Here is an 18,212-nt window from a genome sequence, read left to right as displayed (position 1 = left end):
ATATATTTTGATAATAATTTAATTTTGAACTTACAGAAAAATTCCAAGTATGGCACAAAGAACTCCTCTACAAGTCCATGCCAAGGTTAGCCAATTATATATAACCTCATCTATTCACATACACGTGCACACAATCACGCACATACTCCCTTCCTTCTTCCCGTCAAATCCACACAGAAAAAGATACACAGATGCATACAAACATATACATACACACACATACACACAAACATAAAACACACATCTAATTCTTCTGAATCATCTGAAAAAAGTTTCAAACGTCATATTCCTTTATCCCTAATACTTCAACATGTATTTTCTCAAATTCGAGTTCTTTTAAGATAGATATTTCACTGGGTATGGTACATATGCCTATAATTCCAGTTACTCAAGAAGCTGAGGCAGGAGATTACCCAGTTTGAGGCCAGCCTCTGCAATTCAGCAAAACTCTGTCTCAAAAAATATATACACATATAAATATAAATATATATTTGTGTATAAATATATACACATATATAAATATGTATAAATAAATACAGATATATGTATATGAAGGCTAGGGATATAGGTCAGTGACAGAATGCTTGCTCAGCATGTATGAGATTCTGAATTTGATTCCCAGTACCACCAAAACAGAACCACAATGCTGAGAATCTGAAACAATGACTTTCCTTGCTACAGAAAGAAAGAAATCGAACAACTGAAATATTCAAGAACCACTCACTCGAATAGTAAGAACAAATATTCAAATAGAACAAATATACAAATAAAAATGCCCAAATAACAGGGAAAAGAACATACATGCACATATACATGCAGATACTTCCTGGAAGACTCAAACACGTAGAGTAACTATTACATGCTATTTCATTTTGGTTTTCTTACTAATTATAATTTGGCTACAACCAATGGTCTCCATCTTATGAGATTCATGAACTGTTCTGACAAACATTCTAAGAGAAAATTTCAAATCTGAATTTTCAAATTCAAAAATTTCAAATTGATTTGAAATTTTCAGAAGCTACAGGTTAGTGGGTTTGGTTGTGGGTATTTAAACTCAGCAGCTGACAAAACTGAAATTATAAATTTAAACTAAAATTATAAGCAAAACTATTGCTATTTGAATACCACAGAAAATCAGGGCTCAACTTAACATTTAACAGTTCGATAGCATGTGAGGAACTATAAGAAGTTCTTCTATATCATGTTTAAGTATTAAGTAGTGCATGTGCACACATACAGTGAAGCACTGATTTAACTTCGTAAGAGATAAAGGCAGAGCCAAAGTTTCCTTGTGTTCCAAACTCTTCCCTGACTGAAAACTGAAAGTAAATACGTGTTTAAGGGGGGGAAGGAGTTAATGATTTTAGACATTTTAGAATAAAAGGAAAATGCTTATTAAGTAACTGATTAATCTTCGCAATTTTAAAAGGTTTTGAGCTCAAAAATTGCTTTAATGTTACAACTGAATAGAATTTTCTAGTGATTTAATAATCACCTTACATGTACTTAAGACACTATAGGATATTTGTAATTTTATACAAATATTCTTCCAATGATATTCAAGGAAACAATAATACTCTTGCAAGTCTAATTATTTTGTCTGAGAAGGAGAAATATACACCCATATGAAAATATAAGACCATCTCTGGGACTCACATCCCCTGAGGTCCATTCAACTTAACACTACAGAAAACAGAGACACTAAGGAACTTGCAACAGGCGGTACAAGAGGTTTAAAATAAGAAAAAAAGGAAAGACATCTATTGTGGAAATATACCAAAAGACAGATGAAAGGAACTCCACTGTACCCCCTCCAATCCCTAATTCCAACCATTTCCAGAATTAAGAACAAGGAGAACATAACAGGGAAGCCAGGCAAGCAAACTGCTAAGAGATAAATCACTCTCTTCATTTAGGGCACTGGGGCCTTGGGATTGAAGCAACTGAAAATCTTCCACTTATCAGCACAGGTCCAGGTCATCATGAGCTGTCCTCACAGCATAAAGCAGAAGAGACAAACAGCTGTGTAACAGGATGCTCTTTGGATGATACCTAAAAGCCTTTTACATTCAGGCATCAGAACTTGAGCTACATGAAGATAACACTGTAAATTCTAAACCAAACTTGATATTATTCACTTTAAAAAAAAAAATAGAACTGACTTAAAAAATTTTCTCAATCAAGCACAAAAATAAACAATCATTTATAGCTAGGTAAAAGTATATTAAATGAAACAAAATTCAGAACTAACTTATATACTAAAATTAATGTAAACGTGAAATATTCACCTATAATTCCCAAATTCTATTTTGAATTTTATAAGTAGCCTCACTGCTCTATTAGAATACCATTTTTTTTAAAGTCTGCGAATATGAATTTAAAAAATAAATTTATGGTAAAATGTTGGATTTATTTTTTTTGTTTAGGTTTCCACTGAGATTCCATTAGAAAAAAAACGGAAAGAGAGGATATATAATCTACTACTAATAGACCAAATAGCCAAAGTTACTTATAGTTTCAAAAACTAAAAAAGGGACGCTAATAAATTAGCACAAAATAAGTTACTAATAATACAATACTAAGCAGAAAACTCACCTTGCAAAGGCAGTATCTTTACCCCAAATTCTTCAAGACATCCAAGGGCCCGGATAAGGTCTAGTTCCTCTTGAATGGCAGCAGGCTTATCTGTTATCAGCTGTAAACAGCATCTGTAAGAAATTAGAGTTTTAGAAAGAAGAAACATATTCCGCCAGATTAACTTTCTATATTTAACATGAGATGAGACATATATTTCTCCTAAATCTATTACATTGCAGATATTTATTCAGTTACATGCTTTTTGTTATTTTTCATAACTCTCATAGTAAGCGCATGAAGAAGACAAATATCATCTGCATTTTAAAGAAGCCAAAATTAGAGACCAAAGAGGTAAAATAAAGATCCCAGCTATAAAAATAGTATGCAATAACATCATGGTATGAAGCATCATAATTCCATTTAGTGTTAATTTTACTGATGAATACAAAAATAATGATTATATTAGAAAGGATTTTTACTTTTTAAATTTTTTCTAATTAGTTATATATGACAGAACACATTCACGCATTTTGATAAATCATACATAAATGGAGTATAAACTCACATTTTTTATTGTTTTTTAAAGACAGAATTAAGAAAATTTCCAGTTGACCTTTTACAAAAAACAATCCAGTCCCAATGTGGTCTATCAAAAAAAATAAAATAAAATAAAATAACTGCACAAAAAAATTTTTCCTAATTAAAAAAAAAATGAAGAAATCAATTGATGGTACAGTACCCGAAGTAAACTATAAGAGAAGCAGTTTTCTAATGTAAGAACACATTATGCCCATGGAGTACTTATTTATTTATTTATTTATTTATTTATTTATTTTTTGAGATGGGGTCTCACTTTCTTGCCCAGGTTAGTCTTTAACCCTGGGGCCCAAGCAATCCTCCCACCTCAGCCTCCTCAGCAGCTAGGACTACAGGTGCATATCACCACACCTGGCTCTATGAGATATTTTAAACAAACTTTCAAAATTCAGAGAAAGCCTATTATTTATTTATTATATTCTTTTTATTGAACAAATGGACTTATTTTCTAAAGATATATGTAGAGGAACACTGAGTTGGCAGACTAGAAAGATAGATATCATGCCTCAAAAAACCAGTGACTGCTGAAGCCACAGATAACCAGAATAAGTTACCTAGGTGCCAGTATGGCACCCATATACCTGAGGGACACTAACAGGACTAGCATGTTCTTGCAAAATCGTAGGATTTAAATCAGATGAGCACCCACATATACTGCCAATTCAGTGTTAAAAGTCTGTAACCTCTTTGTAATTTCTATCAAAACTTTAAATGTAATTACTTCTGAACCCTGAAATTCTAAGCATGGAAATTCATACTACTACAAAGAGACTTACGCTTTCTCACAGAAATAGTATGATAAATACTCCCCACAGACTGTTCTTAAAAGAAAACACACCAAATTGGGAACTAATCAATTAATCAAACAACGGAATATTCTACAACTATCAAAAAAGAACTCCAAAAAAATTATACACATGCAAAAAAAAAATCAATAAATGGGCTAAGGAACTAAACAGACACGTCACAAAAGCAATATAATCAATCGACAAATGTATGAAAAATTGTTCAACATCTCTAGCAATTAGAGAAATGCAAATCAAAACTACACTGAAATTTCATCTCACTCCAGTCAGAATGACAATTATCAAGAATACAAGTAACAATAAATATTGGAAAGGATGTGGGGAAAAAGGTACTCATACATTGCTGGTGGGACTGCAAATTGGTGCAACCATTATGGAAAGCAGTATGGAGATTCCTTAGAAAACTTGGAATGGATCCACCATTTCACCCAGTTATCCCATTCCTTGGTTCATACCCAAAGGATTTAAAATCAGCATACTATTGTGACATAGCCACATCAATGTTTATAGCAGTTCAACTCAGAAGAGGTAAACTATGGAACCAACCTAGGTGCCCTTCAGCAGATGAATGGGTAAAGAAAATGTTGTACATATACACAACGGAATATTACTCTGCCTTAAAGAAGAATGAAATCATGGCATTTGCAGGTAAATAGATGGAGCTGGAGAATATCATGTTAAGCAAAATAAGCCAATCCTACAGAACCAAAGGCTGAAAGTTTTATCTGCTACACAATGCTAATTCACGGTAAGGGGGCAGGGCTAGGGAAGAATAGAGGTACTATGGATTAGAGGGGATGAAGGGAAGGGAGGGGGGTCTTGGGGTAGGAAAAACAGTAGAATGAATTCAGCATTATCACCCTATGTGCATATATGATTACACATGTGGTGTAATTCTACCTCATGTACAACCAGAAGAATGAAAGGTTAAACTCCACTTATGTATGTATGATGTGTCAAAATGTGTTCTACTGTCATGTAAAACTAATTTGAACAAATTAAACAAAGAATGAAATAAACTTATATGTGCTCATATGGAAACACATTCAGTACAGAACACAAGTTGGAAAAAAAAAGATATAGAAAGTTATGTGTTATAGTTTAGATATGAGGTGCCCCCCGAAAAGTCCATAGGAGAGACAATGTTCACAGGTGAAACTGGGTTATGAGAGCCTTAACCTACACAGTGTTAAGCGGAGGCAGGTAGTGTGTGGCTGGAGGAGGTGGTCGTGAATTTGGGGTTTATATTTTGTCCGTGGTGAGCAGACCTCTCTTTCTGCTTCCTGTTTGCCATGTTCTGAGCTGCTTTCATCTGCCAAGTCCTTCTGCCATGATGCTCTGCCTCACAGGTCCAGAGCTATGGAGTAGGCCATCTACAGACTAAGACCTCTGGACCCGTGAGCCCCAAATAAACTTCCTCTCCCATACATTGTTCTTATCTGGTGTTTTGGTTGCAGTTATACAAAAGTTGACTAAAACAGACTGTATACACAGAAAAACTTACTTGTTATTTAAGAAAAAGAACAATGTTTAAAAAATATTTTGAAAAGATACAGAAGAAACGGATTTTTAAAGTTGCTAAGGAATAAATTTAGTGGAAATAGATTGAGGAGAAAACATTCTCATTCATATCCTGACATTGTTTGGATATTTACTGCTTTCTCAATAAAAAGCTAATTAATAAGACTATCAGTGTGAATGTATGGGCTATATTCTATATTCTATATAACTGTAAATACTGAGATACTTTTGGACTCAGGTCACAATCAGTTCTGTGCCACATCGGACACACATAGCACCTTTATAAAATTAAAGTGTATCCTTGTGGAAGAGAAAGGGATGCAATGGAAGGGAAAAAAGTAGAGGGCAATTTTAAAAATGATCTCTGAGAAACACCTGCCAAAAAGATTTAGGTCAAACACAACTCCCAGTTTCAAAGGCTATTCTATTTGATATTTTTGTCATTTGAAATAAAAATAGAATCCCTTGGGAGAAAAGAAAAAGATTTACTAACTAACTTAAACAACTTTGTCAAACTCAGTAACATGAACTGAGAAAACATGATTTTTTTCTGTGAAAAAACATCACTGGGGAATAAAGATTACATTTAACTTTGGCTAGGGTTAAAACAATTACTAACCATTTAGAGGGGTAATGAATCTAGATGGATATCACAATTGCTATATTACAATAAATTCTGAATAAGCCTAATATTCAAATACAAAAAGCAAGTCCTAAAATACAATATGAATAATTATTTTAATGGTCTTAGGAATTAGTCTTTCAAAAGATGACACCCAAATACAGAATGAGAGAAAAGAATAACAATCAAATTTTTTAAAAACAGTTCTGGAGAGCAGTTGGAAAAGAAATCAAATACAATAAAAACTAGAGAATGAAGTTAAAAAATCAGACAGGCAAAAGGCAAGTGTCCCTTATGGAAACAAACCCTAAGAATCAATAGTAAAAAGATGAACACCCCAGAAGGAAAGGAAGTAAAGGCTAGAAATGAGTTTCACAAGAAAACATGAAAATGAAGATGTCCAACAGGCAAAAACTAGAAAGACTAAAAATCAGAGAAGGAACACTTTAGCACTCTGCCCTACTAACAGGAAACACATTGATAACCACTTGGCAACATGTTTAATTTTATGTGAGCCTGTTTTCTGATTTGGCAATTCCACTCCGCATTATCTATAAAAAGTACAGTTCTAACAACTTTATATACTCAGTTTAAATTTCAATAGCTCCATCAAGGCATTCCATTGTATAAGTGGAGAAGCTAAGACCTGTGATGACTGACCCAAGGTCACAGGATGGTCAGCTGCTGGAGACTGGATTTGCAGACAGACATCTATCTTTAGAAATTGCCTCAACCTTCACACTTTCAGTTTCTCAGGCAACGAAAAGAGGGAGACTTGAAACCAAGTAAGTGCAGAGCAAATCTAAAACAACCATTCAACGTGATGCTTGTATGGCATGTGAAAATGCTGCCAATCACTCTGGCACAGCAAACAACTGAAAAAGGTGTGTTATAAAAATAAATACAATGCCATATCTCAATACTAGAAAATTACATTAAATATATATGCAAAAGAGTATCCAAAATGATTAGGTTTGAAACATCTCATTATTTTATTTAAAACTAAAGGATGGATTATATACCATCAAATAAAAAGTAGAATCTCTTATAGTTTGTTAACTAGAAAATCTGAGAAGATAAAAATACTATGTACAGTGTTAGAAAATGAGATACAGAATAAACAAATCAGTAATTGGTCAGAGATCGGAGTCAAAAGTTCCCAATTTTCTTTGGTACTTTGACCAAGAAATAAATACTCAGGAGATAACATGAGATACCTAAGTACTCAGAAAAATTGCTAATTGCCCTAAAAGCAGTTTAAAAATGTATTTCTAGAAAGGAATGAAGATCAGTTCAGCTTTAGGCAAAATAGAACAGTCTGAAAAGGAGATCGGAAAAAAAAAAAAAAACAGACTCAGACTTCCAAAATATGAATTAGAAGAGAAATATGTAGTGGCAGGACTAGACCCTACAAGAAAGAAAACAGCTAGTGGTAAGAGCATCAGGAAATTGGTCAGATGGCAGGAGAGGGGAGGTAAAATGCAACTGTCACTTTTCGGCCTCTGCAATGCTGAACGAGTAAGGTCACTGCTATGGTTCTGTCACTCAAGGCTTCAGATGTTGGGAGCCCAGTTCCTAGTATGGTGGTGGTAATATGTAGCAGGACCTCTAAGAGGTGGGACCAAGTGAGAAGTTCTAAGACTGGCCCAGTCGGCTCACTCTGGCTTCCCATCCCACCATGGGTTCCTCCCTCTCCCACCTCTTCCGGCCTTTGTGATGCCATCTGCCAACTGGTGATGCAGCAAGGGGCCCCTCACCAGAGCCAAGCGCTATATGGTCCAAACTTTCGGCATCCACAACTATGAGTTAAACAAACCCCTCTTCTTTATTAGTAGGTAGTCTCACATCATTTCATTTTAATAATGAAAAATGAACTATTAGAGAAATATTTTTGAAGTTTTTAAGATTTATCAGCACAGAGTGATTTTTTTTCATCAGTATTTATTAGTCACTTAATTTCATCACAATGAACTTTACTAAAAAACATTTCAAATCATGAATAAATTCTTTCAGGAAGAAAAACAGTGTAATTTTGAATAAATGAAAATTTAGATTCTTCTTTCTATTTATATTAGAGGAATAAAAAAGATCTAAAGAGGAACTGCATTTATAGTTTAGATATTTCTACTTAGAAGGGACTTTTGAACTTTATCATCTAGACAGGTTTCTTGTCTCTACCCAGATTAAATACTATGCTAAGGAGACAGACTGGAAACCCTGGAAAATTTCAGAACTTGAATTTAGAGGTCATCACATGAATCTCTTTCAACAAAAGAATAATACAGACTTATAGATAATCAGCAAAAATGACTTAGCAAAAAACAGGCTGGAGATAAAGGGTCAAGATGAAGTTAATGGTATTCATACTCATTAGTTTCCACTTTATATTAAAGCGATAAATAACTGTGCCCCATAGGGTATAGTACTTGTGACATGTTTTATGAAGAATAAAGTCACATTGCAGTTTGTGCATTCTGACTTGCCCCTCTCTTATGAAAAAATAGGAGTTATCCTACCTGGCCAGATCCATGCAGCTATCAGTAAGATTGGTGGAAGAGTTGAAGTACTCTCTGCTGGCAGCCAAAACCAAGTCAATACTCTTCTTGTAACTGACCCTGTACTGGATTTTTCCCTTCTGGGTCATGCTGACTGGAGAATTTACTGAACAAGCACTGCAGTGCATCATCTGCCCAGCGAGGTGGATGTTCTCAAGGCGACTAGAGCACAGCAGACTTTCTGTAAATATCTAGGAAAGAGAAAACACTGGAATTAGTGATGGACATAGTAGACTCATTTTCAACAAAATGAAGGCTCTGAAATATAAATGAAATAAATTAGAAACACATCCAACTAGATCTGCTGCTTGTATAACACTGCAGAGGTATAAAATAACAATAAACTGTATCCTTTAAAACTGGCTAATTTCATCTCAATAAAAAAATTTAATCTTTTAGAAAGATAAAATAATAATTTCACTGAACAAACCAAATAAAGCATATAATTCTAAGGTATTTAGAAGTATTTAAAGTTCACTAAAAAGAGCATCTAATACATATACTCTCCTACCTTTAACCAGGGCTCTTCTGTTGGAACTACAATCACTTCGATTTAAAAAAAAAAAATCTGTAATATGATATACATAACATATAATTGCTTAAACCATCTGAATTCAGTCTCATGAACTAAACAAACTACAAGTGTTATACTTAACCTAGACATTAAAGTATAATATCTCACATACCACTGAGATTTTTTTAAACTTGCATATTAAAAAATATTCCAATAAGTCAAAAGACACTGATATAAAGTGTTCATGCCAATATCATTATATTCTATGAGGCAACTAATAGAATTAACAAAATTAATTGAGATTACTTACATACATACTGAATAAAAGTATTAATGTGATCCTTTTAAGACCTACACTAATAATGTGATCTATAATCAGTAAAAGAACTTCCCCAAGAATGCTCTTCCCTAGCACTCCACAGCTGGATGAGGACAGAAAAGAAATAGAAGAGATGAAAAAATAATAATTTTCATATTCCTCATAATTCATAATTATTAGTTCATAGTTATTTTCATAATAATTCCACATAATTAAGATCACCAAATTTTTATAGTATTCCCTTGTTTTCACATTTTTATGGGAGGCATTTTTAATCAGGTTGTTATTGAGATGTCTAATAAGAAAAAAGTCACAAATGTCTAAAAAGTACCTTCTGTAAAATAGATATCGTACAGAAAGCAAATTATCAATAAACAGTCCTAATCACTTCATCTACCTGACTGGAAAAAAAAAAAAAACAGCTTCCTCCAAGCATGTATTAGTTTCTCTCTACCTCTGGTTTATTCAAGCAAGCCATAAAGACTCAAGGCCAATGCTGAAAAACTCAAATTATTCAACCCTAAAACTTGGAAAGTCTTGCTAAAAAGAACAGTATGGACTTCTGTTCTAGAGGCTATAAATAAGCCTTTACATAACATTTTCAAAGTTACACCACTGAGCTTTCAAATTACTTTCCAAGGATAGCAAAATCTAATAACTGAAAGTCAGTAAGACAATATGGCATAGTTTAAAGGTACAAAAATGACATTTAAAATTTCTAAGTTTATCAAATCCATATTACTGTCTTCTAGAATCTTTGTAAATGTTTTAAATGTTTTCTCAACAGAGAGAGAGAGAGAGAGAGAGACTCAGATACCATCGAAATGTCAAGACTAATAAAAAGGTACTAAAATATATTAAAATGTAATATATCATTCGAGTTGTTATGAGAGATTACTGCACAAAGGAGCTAGTTCAAGTGTAACATACAGATGACCAATTTTTCAATCAGAATCAGAATCCTAATCATAAATGGGAGGTACCAAAACGACACCACTGTGATGTAAAATACTACTTCAGACATACTAATAAGTTAGTTTTAGGCCCCAAGTGCATACAGATTATTTTCTACTAATGCTGACTTCAAGTTTTGCTTTAAATGCAACATGTGAAGTTACTGGAAGCTGCATATGCTGTGAGACTGTAGTCATCAATATCAACATTACAGTTAGTCAAGCACTTAAAAATCGGAATCATTCATTTCTCAACAACCTGTTACTGCTTTTTTTGTTAAAATTACTTGAATTTAAAAACTCAACAATTTCACAAAGTAGAGATCTATTTTCCAACTCTCATTCCATAAATGGGTTGTGCTTTGTTATGGCAGAGCAAAACAACACAAGGAATGCCCTATATGGTTTGACTTATTTAACAAGAAAATTCAAATGAGAAAACTCTTTTAGACTTCATCTCACTAAAAGTGAGTTAGTTGGATCATTTTCCCATACAAACCATGAGTAATTTACTGTTAACATATGAAACTTCCAAAATAATAAATAAGTCCTCCTGGATTATGCTCCCAGTCAAATGACAACCATTTCTTAAGCATCACTTATATTCCAGACAAAACATACACTGGATGTAAGGATTGATGTGTTGGGATAACACCTAACTAGGAGTCCGTGACCATATCAAAGGAACACATATGTAAGCAAAAATTGCATTTTAAGAAAAGTTACAGCAGAGGCAAGTTATATGAAAAGACAAAGGAAGGTATCCTAGGGGACATACTTAGCGAGCTGAGTCCTGAAAATGCATTGGGATTTCCCAAGTAAATGAAAAAGGAATATATTCCAGGAAAAGAGAAAAAAGTACATAAAGTCACAGAAACATGGACCAGCATGGTGGGTGGGTGGGTGGATTCATGTCACATTTGATGGAGCTCCTGGAACTCAAGTATGTGGTGGAGAGTGAGCCAGGTGGGAGTGGACAGGGAGGCCGCAGTCTGCTGTGGGTCTCCAAGCCATGCAAACATGCACAAGGGCTTTCTGATTATTCACAGGGAACAAGCAACACATTTTAATAACAGGGTTATCATGAAGCATTTTGTTTTAGAAGAATACTGTGACAGTATAAACAATAAAGAGACACAGACAGGGAAACAAGCAGGACTGCTCCAATACAGCAAAGATAAAGGAACACAGGACAGACCTGGAAGACTTTTCACTTAAATAAGTTTTTTGGTTTTGTGGTTTTGTTTGATTTTGAGAACTGAATTCAGGGCCTCACACAAGCTAAGAATGCACTCTACCACTGAGCTACACCCTCAGTCATTAAAGTTTTAGTGATCACCACTAAGAGAAGTCACATACGATTTTGCTTTTATTAACCCATTAAATAGATGGTGTTGCAATAAGCAAAGATAGGGAAATCGTGAGGATGAAACTATTAAACTCTAAGTTCTAGTCAACTATCAGCTATTTGAATAGTATTACAGTACAGCTTATGGGCATCTTCCTTGTGACCCACAGTGTTAAAAATTAAGAGGAAGCAGTTTATAGGTGCAGTTACCTCATAGCAAGCATCAGGATCTAGACATGTGTACACATTCTGCTGCATAGTTAACATGTCTTGCAGCAAGGTTCTCCAATGAGACTCACTGACAGGCGGCTGCCTAGAATAAAAGAAGGAGAAAAAGAGGATCAAAAAAGAAAACATGAAATATCTCTCCTCTATTAGTTAAAAGTAAAGAACAAAACAAACAACTGGGTACCACCATTCCAAATGATCAATGGAAGAGATCTCATTTGAAGACAGAGGGAAAGCTGGGCAGCTGAGCTTCAAGGCTAGAGTTGCTGCCAAATCAGCCCCTGTCACAGGCTGCTTAGACACAGACAAACAGTGGAGACAATAAAAGGCAAAGATAACAAGCTGTGAGTTTCTAAGGTAAAATAAAGGAAGGCACAAAAAGATAAAGCAGCTATGACAAAGAAGCTAAAGCATTTGGAGACACGGTTTCATCTCCAACTTCATCTTCATCACTGTGCACTCCCTCTCCAAGGTCTTTCTATCGTCGACTGAACATTCAAACACACAGGGCAATGCAGGCCACATAGGCTTTGGCATGTAGGACGGGAGCCATGACGCACAGCAGGGCCCCTCGGGTTGTCTCCTTCAGTGAGAGCAGGGGCAGCAGTCCACAGAGCAACTAACGGAACAGCTCAGCAGTCACCCTCTCCTCAGGTGGCAGACCAGGTACAAGAAGCCTCACAGCAGTTCCAGGAGTTCACCCTCGGCATCCAGAGGAGTTTCATGTTCCCAAGAGCCAGGGCCTTTTGCAACCATTCCACAGGCACAGTGTTCCAGGCTCCTCAAGCAACATGTCAGTGACCACACTCAAGAAAGGCAAAAGCAAAAAGCCCCTACAGGGTATTTCTGGTTCATTTACACTTCTTCCATGCCAGAGGCAATTTACCAGTCTGATCAATTAATCCCAGCAGTGAGAATTCTGCAATCCAGATGATTAAAAACCATTTTATGTTGTTTTCCAAAGGTACAGAGAAGGGAATTAATGATCAGATTCTCCTGAAGCAAGGGAGAAGGTTTTGCTAACATTTTTACCCACAGTTACAGATTAGCTGTATGATCCTAAGCAAGTCATTTAATATTTCTGGATTTCACTTTCCCCACTCAAAGCCCATCTCAGAGTCAAAAGGAATGAATGATATTAATTCTGATCAAACACAAGCATTGAAGTAAGATGCGCCTATAAGCTCAATTACTTGGATGGATGGACTTAATACATTTTTTAATCTCACTGAGTTATAGACGTTTTTCTTCTATGTTATAAAGATGAACTTAAACTAGAACATATAAAAAGACTTCCAGTTTTTCTGGTATTATAGTAAGTATTCAACAAATATAATGAATGAAAATGAGGTTACAAATATTCTTTGTGTGTTTAAGTTACATATGACTACTAATACTGCCTTGTAGGAGGTAGAACATGCTATAATTCTCTATGTGTCTCTCAAAGTTCACCTTAGATTAATATATATTTGTTTGGAACCATCATTTATGTTTACCTATTAGTTTTCAAGTTCTACATAATGAATCTCAAAGTTTGAAAAGGAAAGACTTTTGTCAAATACCAACTAGGTGATGTATCTTTTCATTAATCTTTTTCTGCTTTATCTCATGTAATGCATTTTAAAATTCATCACTATTTCCAAGTGCTACATGTTAAAAGAGAAGATTGACAGTATAGGTGTAGTAGTTATTTCTATAGAAAAAGTATGCATTGAGGAGTAATTCTTATAAAAAGTATAGTCTATAAAAATTTTTTCTCCTTAAAAGAAAATTGGCGGTGAGGGGCAGGGAGTTTTAAGGTCTCACTCTGTTTTCTAGGTTGTCTTGGAACTCCTGGGCTCAAGTGGTTCTCCTGCATCAACTTCCTGAGTAGTTGGGACAAAAGGTACACATCACCTTGCCCGGCTTCTCCTAAAATTTTTAATAAGTGTATGCTTCACTTGCCTTTGGAATTTTGTTTATTACACAGAATGAAAAATTACTCATTTCATATGCAATAATGCATAAAAAGAAAACATTTTTAGCTTACACACAAAATATATAACATATTTGCAAGTATTTCAGAAAAATCCATAAAACGTTTTCATTAGTTTGATTTGAACTCTACCCTCAGGCTTCAAAGAATGGAGGGCTCTTTCAGTTTTAGTAAGCAAGCAGAGACACAGCAGAATGTTCAATGAAGTAAGAGCCCGTCCTCCACAGTTCAATAAAATCAGACCTAGACATTATCTAGCTGAACTCAAATTCTCACAGCCCAGCTGTTCTTCTGGAAGCCAGCAACACTGGGACAGATGGTATTGATGTTTCCTCACACATGGCTAGTCCAAAGTAGAGATTCTAATTAAAATAAATTATAACACATTATTTATAATGGCCTTCTTCAGAATACATTCAATAAATAAGAATGAAGAGTAGAACTTGAAGAAACTAAACAGGAGGCTTGCCAATTAACAGATTCCTGAACACACGCATACACAGTATGAGTTCAGCTTTGGAACAGACGTGGATTTTGGGGGGGGGGGGGGGATTGTATTGAATTCATGATGGTCAAACCTAGGTTTGTGAGATTGCTACCTACACACAAGACTATTCCGGAGGTACTAAAAGCCAAGCCATAAACATACATACCTACATAACATAAAGTAATGTTACGGAACTCAACGTGAGAATGGAGGATAATCTTGCAGCAATAGCAAGGCTTTCCTGCTAAGAGAGGAGGTTCTAGGGCAGTCAGAACCTGACACCCACTTGAACAGAAATCTTTTTATTCTTTTTATTTTTTTAAAAGGAAAGAGAAGTGGTATTTTTGTTTGTTTTGCTTTTTGTTTGTTTGGTTGAATGTTTTGCAGCACTTGAGACCAAAAATCCATGTTTCCCACATGCTAGGCAAGTGCTCTAGCACTGAGCTGCGTCCTCCGGTCATAAAGAAATCTTAACACTTAAAACATCAAACCTTCTTAATTATTCATTTAGTAATTATCAGACTGCTAATATGTGACCTACCATTTGAGCTGTATGGTGGTGATCACACTTGTGCTGGAGAATGTGTGACCTGAAGGGGAGCGTAAAGCATAGACTTTAATAACCACAGGACACTGTTGTGAGAGAAGGTGATGGCAGCCAGAGAGGCAGATGGGAAAAGCCAGGGAATCTTCAGGAAAAAGAATTCAATCTGCTTAGAGGAATCAAACGAGGTTTCCTAGAAGATGTGGAGTTAGCTCTTAAAAATGGGGAATATATTAGATTGTCTCACTAGCATTGGAATTTTTTTCATTTAATATTTAAACTATAACTCATTAATTCTAAAAACGAAAGAGAAAGAAGATTTTGAAAAGCTCTAATTATTCCATCCGACTTGCCATGAACCTACCCTCCAGCATCAGTGTTTAAGACAGCTTTTCCAGAGCATTCTTCACATCTTTATATAGGCTCCCTGAGGGACAGGTTAAGAATCTAATCTCCACATACGTACTTGGAGATCACTCTTCACTCCCTAGCGCCAGCTACACGTTTCTGCTGATTTTCACATCCACCTTCAATTAGGATCTCCACCTAACATCCACAAAGTCATAGGTCCACTCTGTTAAATCTCTGCTCATCTCCCTGCCTAAAAATCTAATATAACAGATGAAAAACTTGAGTTTATTACAGAACATCTGGATATCACCTACTTCAAAATGTCTTTTAACTCTATTGTCAACTTTTCTACAAGATAATCTGTTAATTCCCTCATAGACTTTATGAGTATTGTTAGTAAAATTTAATTGGATATAGCTCCAACCAGACCAGAGAGGTGTCACGTCTCTTTCTTTTTCAGAAGTTTGACATCAAGCATAATACATACTAAGTATGTCAAAATCCATAGTGAAAAAATATTCATAAAATAATGTAAAAAAATGCATAAATGCATATTTAAGAAATGTGAATAGTAACTAATAAGTTGAGTTTTCCTACCTCTCTTATAACTGGTTTTAAATGAATTTCCAAAGAGAAACTTGGCAAAATTTCTAACTCATTAGAATAAATGTTATACTGTAAATGAAGCCAATACAGAAACACACAAAATCAGGGTAAATAAAAATGTTCTAATATTTTAATTTAACACTACTATCCTTTTTACACACTTACTCACTCATTCATTTGAAAACAATGAATACCCTTAAACTGTTAGAAAGTGTTTTAAGCAACAGAAATAAAAAGTGAAAAAGTCATATATTCACCAAATCATTATTGAGCAACACAACAAATATTTTCTGATCATCATCAGGAAATAACCTTTCCACTGCACAAATTTATACTGATTCAGCTCTTAATTTAATACATATATATACTAGAATCTTTGCTAGGAATGCAGGAAAAGAACAGACATTTTTATACTATAGACTCATGCAGTCTAGAAACATGAGGTATATTCCTCCATTTCTTGTCTTTAATTGTTCTCAGTGTTTTGTAATTTTCATTGTAGATAATTTATATATCTCATTTTAGATTTACTGCTAGAAATGTGATGTTCTGATCCTATTATAATCTCATCAGTCATTAGGGAAAATATGTATTAGGACTACAGTAAAATGCCATCATATATGCTTAACAAAGAAGGAAAGGGAAAAAAAAAAAAAAAAACCTCAGTATCAAATAACTCCTACACATTGCTGAGAGGACTATACACAATAATTTTGAAATACTATTTGGCAAAATCTCCTAATATTGAACTCAAGTATATTCTATAATTCAGCAACTACACTGCTAAGTAGGTATGGTATTCAAGGAAAACACAGATATGTATATATCCAGAGAGATAAGTATGGGAAAGACAGAGGAATGAATGTGACTTAACTTTCCTATGTACATAAATATAGCATAGTGAATCATGTACAACAAGACTGGGATTCTAATTAGAGTAAGATATACTCCACATTTGTATAAGTATGCCAAAATATATTCTACTATCATTTATAACTTTACAAATTTTTAAAAATAAAAAATTATTCATAAAAGTATTAAGAACAAGCAAAACTGAGAAATAATCCAAATGTTTGTAACATAGAATTTATAAATAATGTATTATATTCACAAAGTGAAATATTTCACAACCATGAGAATGAACAAACAAATTTTATACCAACAACAGAGATGAATCTTACCAATATAATGCTGATGGGTGGGCGGAACTATGTAAAAGGGTACATACTATAGAATTTTATTTAAATCAAGAGGCAAAGTTATAATGTATTAAAGAGAGGTAATGACTGGGAAAGATATGAGACATGGCTTACACAATCCTGATCAGCACAAACGACCACTGTACAAGCCGTATGCCTCCATTCTGACTGCTCTCAGCTTTCCAAGCACATGGGGTTTTCTACCTTCGCATGCAGGAGTATGAAGTCTGCAGAGAACCACTATTCGAGCTGGTAAGTCCAGCGAAGTTAAAAAACACAAGATCAATGTATCAAATATAAGTGTATTTTATTACACCCTAGGGAGGGATAATCTAAAAATAATAAAGCAATTTCATTTACAATAGCATCAACAAATAAGACAATACTTAGTAATCAATTAACAAAGTATGAGATTTGTGCACCAAAAGCAACAAAATCATAAAAAGAAATTAAAGACCAAGTAAATGAAGAAGTATCTTGTGTTCATGGAATAGAAGACGTAATATGGATTTAGAATAACAATGCCCCCAAAATTAATTTATAAATTTGATGTAATGCCTACCAAAATCCCAAACGACAACACTTGACAAGCTGATTTTAAAGTTCATATGAAAATGGAAAGGCCCTATAAGCGAAACAAATTTGAAAAAGTTGAGAGACTAACATTAACTAATGTCAAGACTTATTATGGATCTATAATAACCAGTATGCTTTTGGGGAAACAACAAACTCATCAAACAGAAGAAAAACATTTTTTTAAAAAATCACCCTCACCCATATGGATAACTAATTTTCAACAAAATTGCAAAGGTAAGTAGGTAGAGAAAGGATAGTGTTTTCAACAAGCAGTGTAGTTAACATTCAGATGTGAGGGCTTGGGATATGGCTCAAATGGTGGAGTGCTTGCCTAGTGTTCATGAGGCCCTAGGTTTGATTCCCAGCACCAAAAATAAATAAGTTAATTCAGATGTGATCCATATTTTGAACAATAAAAACTAAATTCTCAA

The 18,212-nt window shown here is 34.4% G+C and overlaps 1 protein-coding gene across 1 annotated transcript in view; it reads right to left on the bottom strand.

Moving 5' to 3' along the window:
• The window catches only part of Nbas (NBAS subunit of NRZ tethering complex), a 342,733-nt gene that overhangs the window by 161,007 nt on the left and 163,514 nt on the right, over window positions 1-18,212 (bottom strand). Inside the window, exons 29-31 of the mRNA XM_047522365.1 lie at window positions 12,026-12,128; window positions 8,643-8,872; window positions 2,599-2,711 (exon numbers count right to left, since the gene is read on the bottom strand). Coding sequence (XP_047378321.1) covers window positions 2,599-2,711; window positions 8,643-8,872; window positions 12,026-12,128 — 446 coding nt within the window. The remainder of the gene's footprint in view (window positions 1-2,598; window positions 2,712-8,642; window positions 8,873-12,025; window positions 12,129-18,212) is intronic.

Source organism: Sciurus carolinensis, chromosome 13 (genome assembly GCF_902686445.1).
Source record: "Sciurus carolinensis chromosome 13, mSciCar1.2, whole genome shotgun sequence".
Taxonomy (NCBI): Eukaryota; Metazoa; Chordata; class Mammalia; order Rodentia; family Sciuridae; genus Sciurus; species Sciurus carolinensis.
This window is presented reverse-complemented; position numbering and strand designations above follow the sequence as displayed.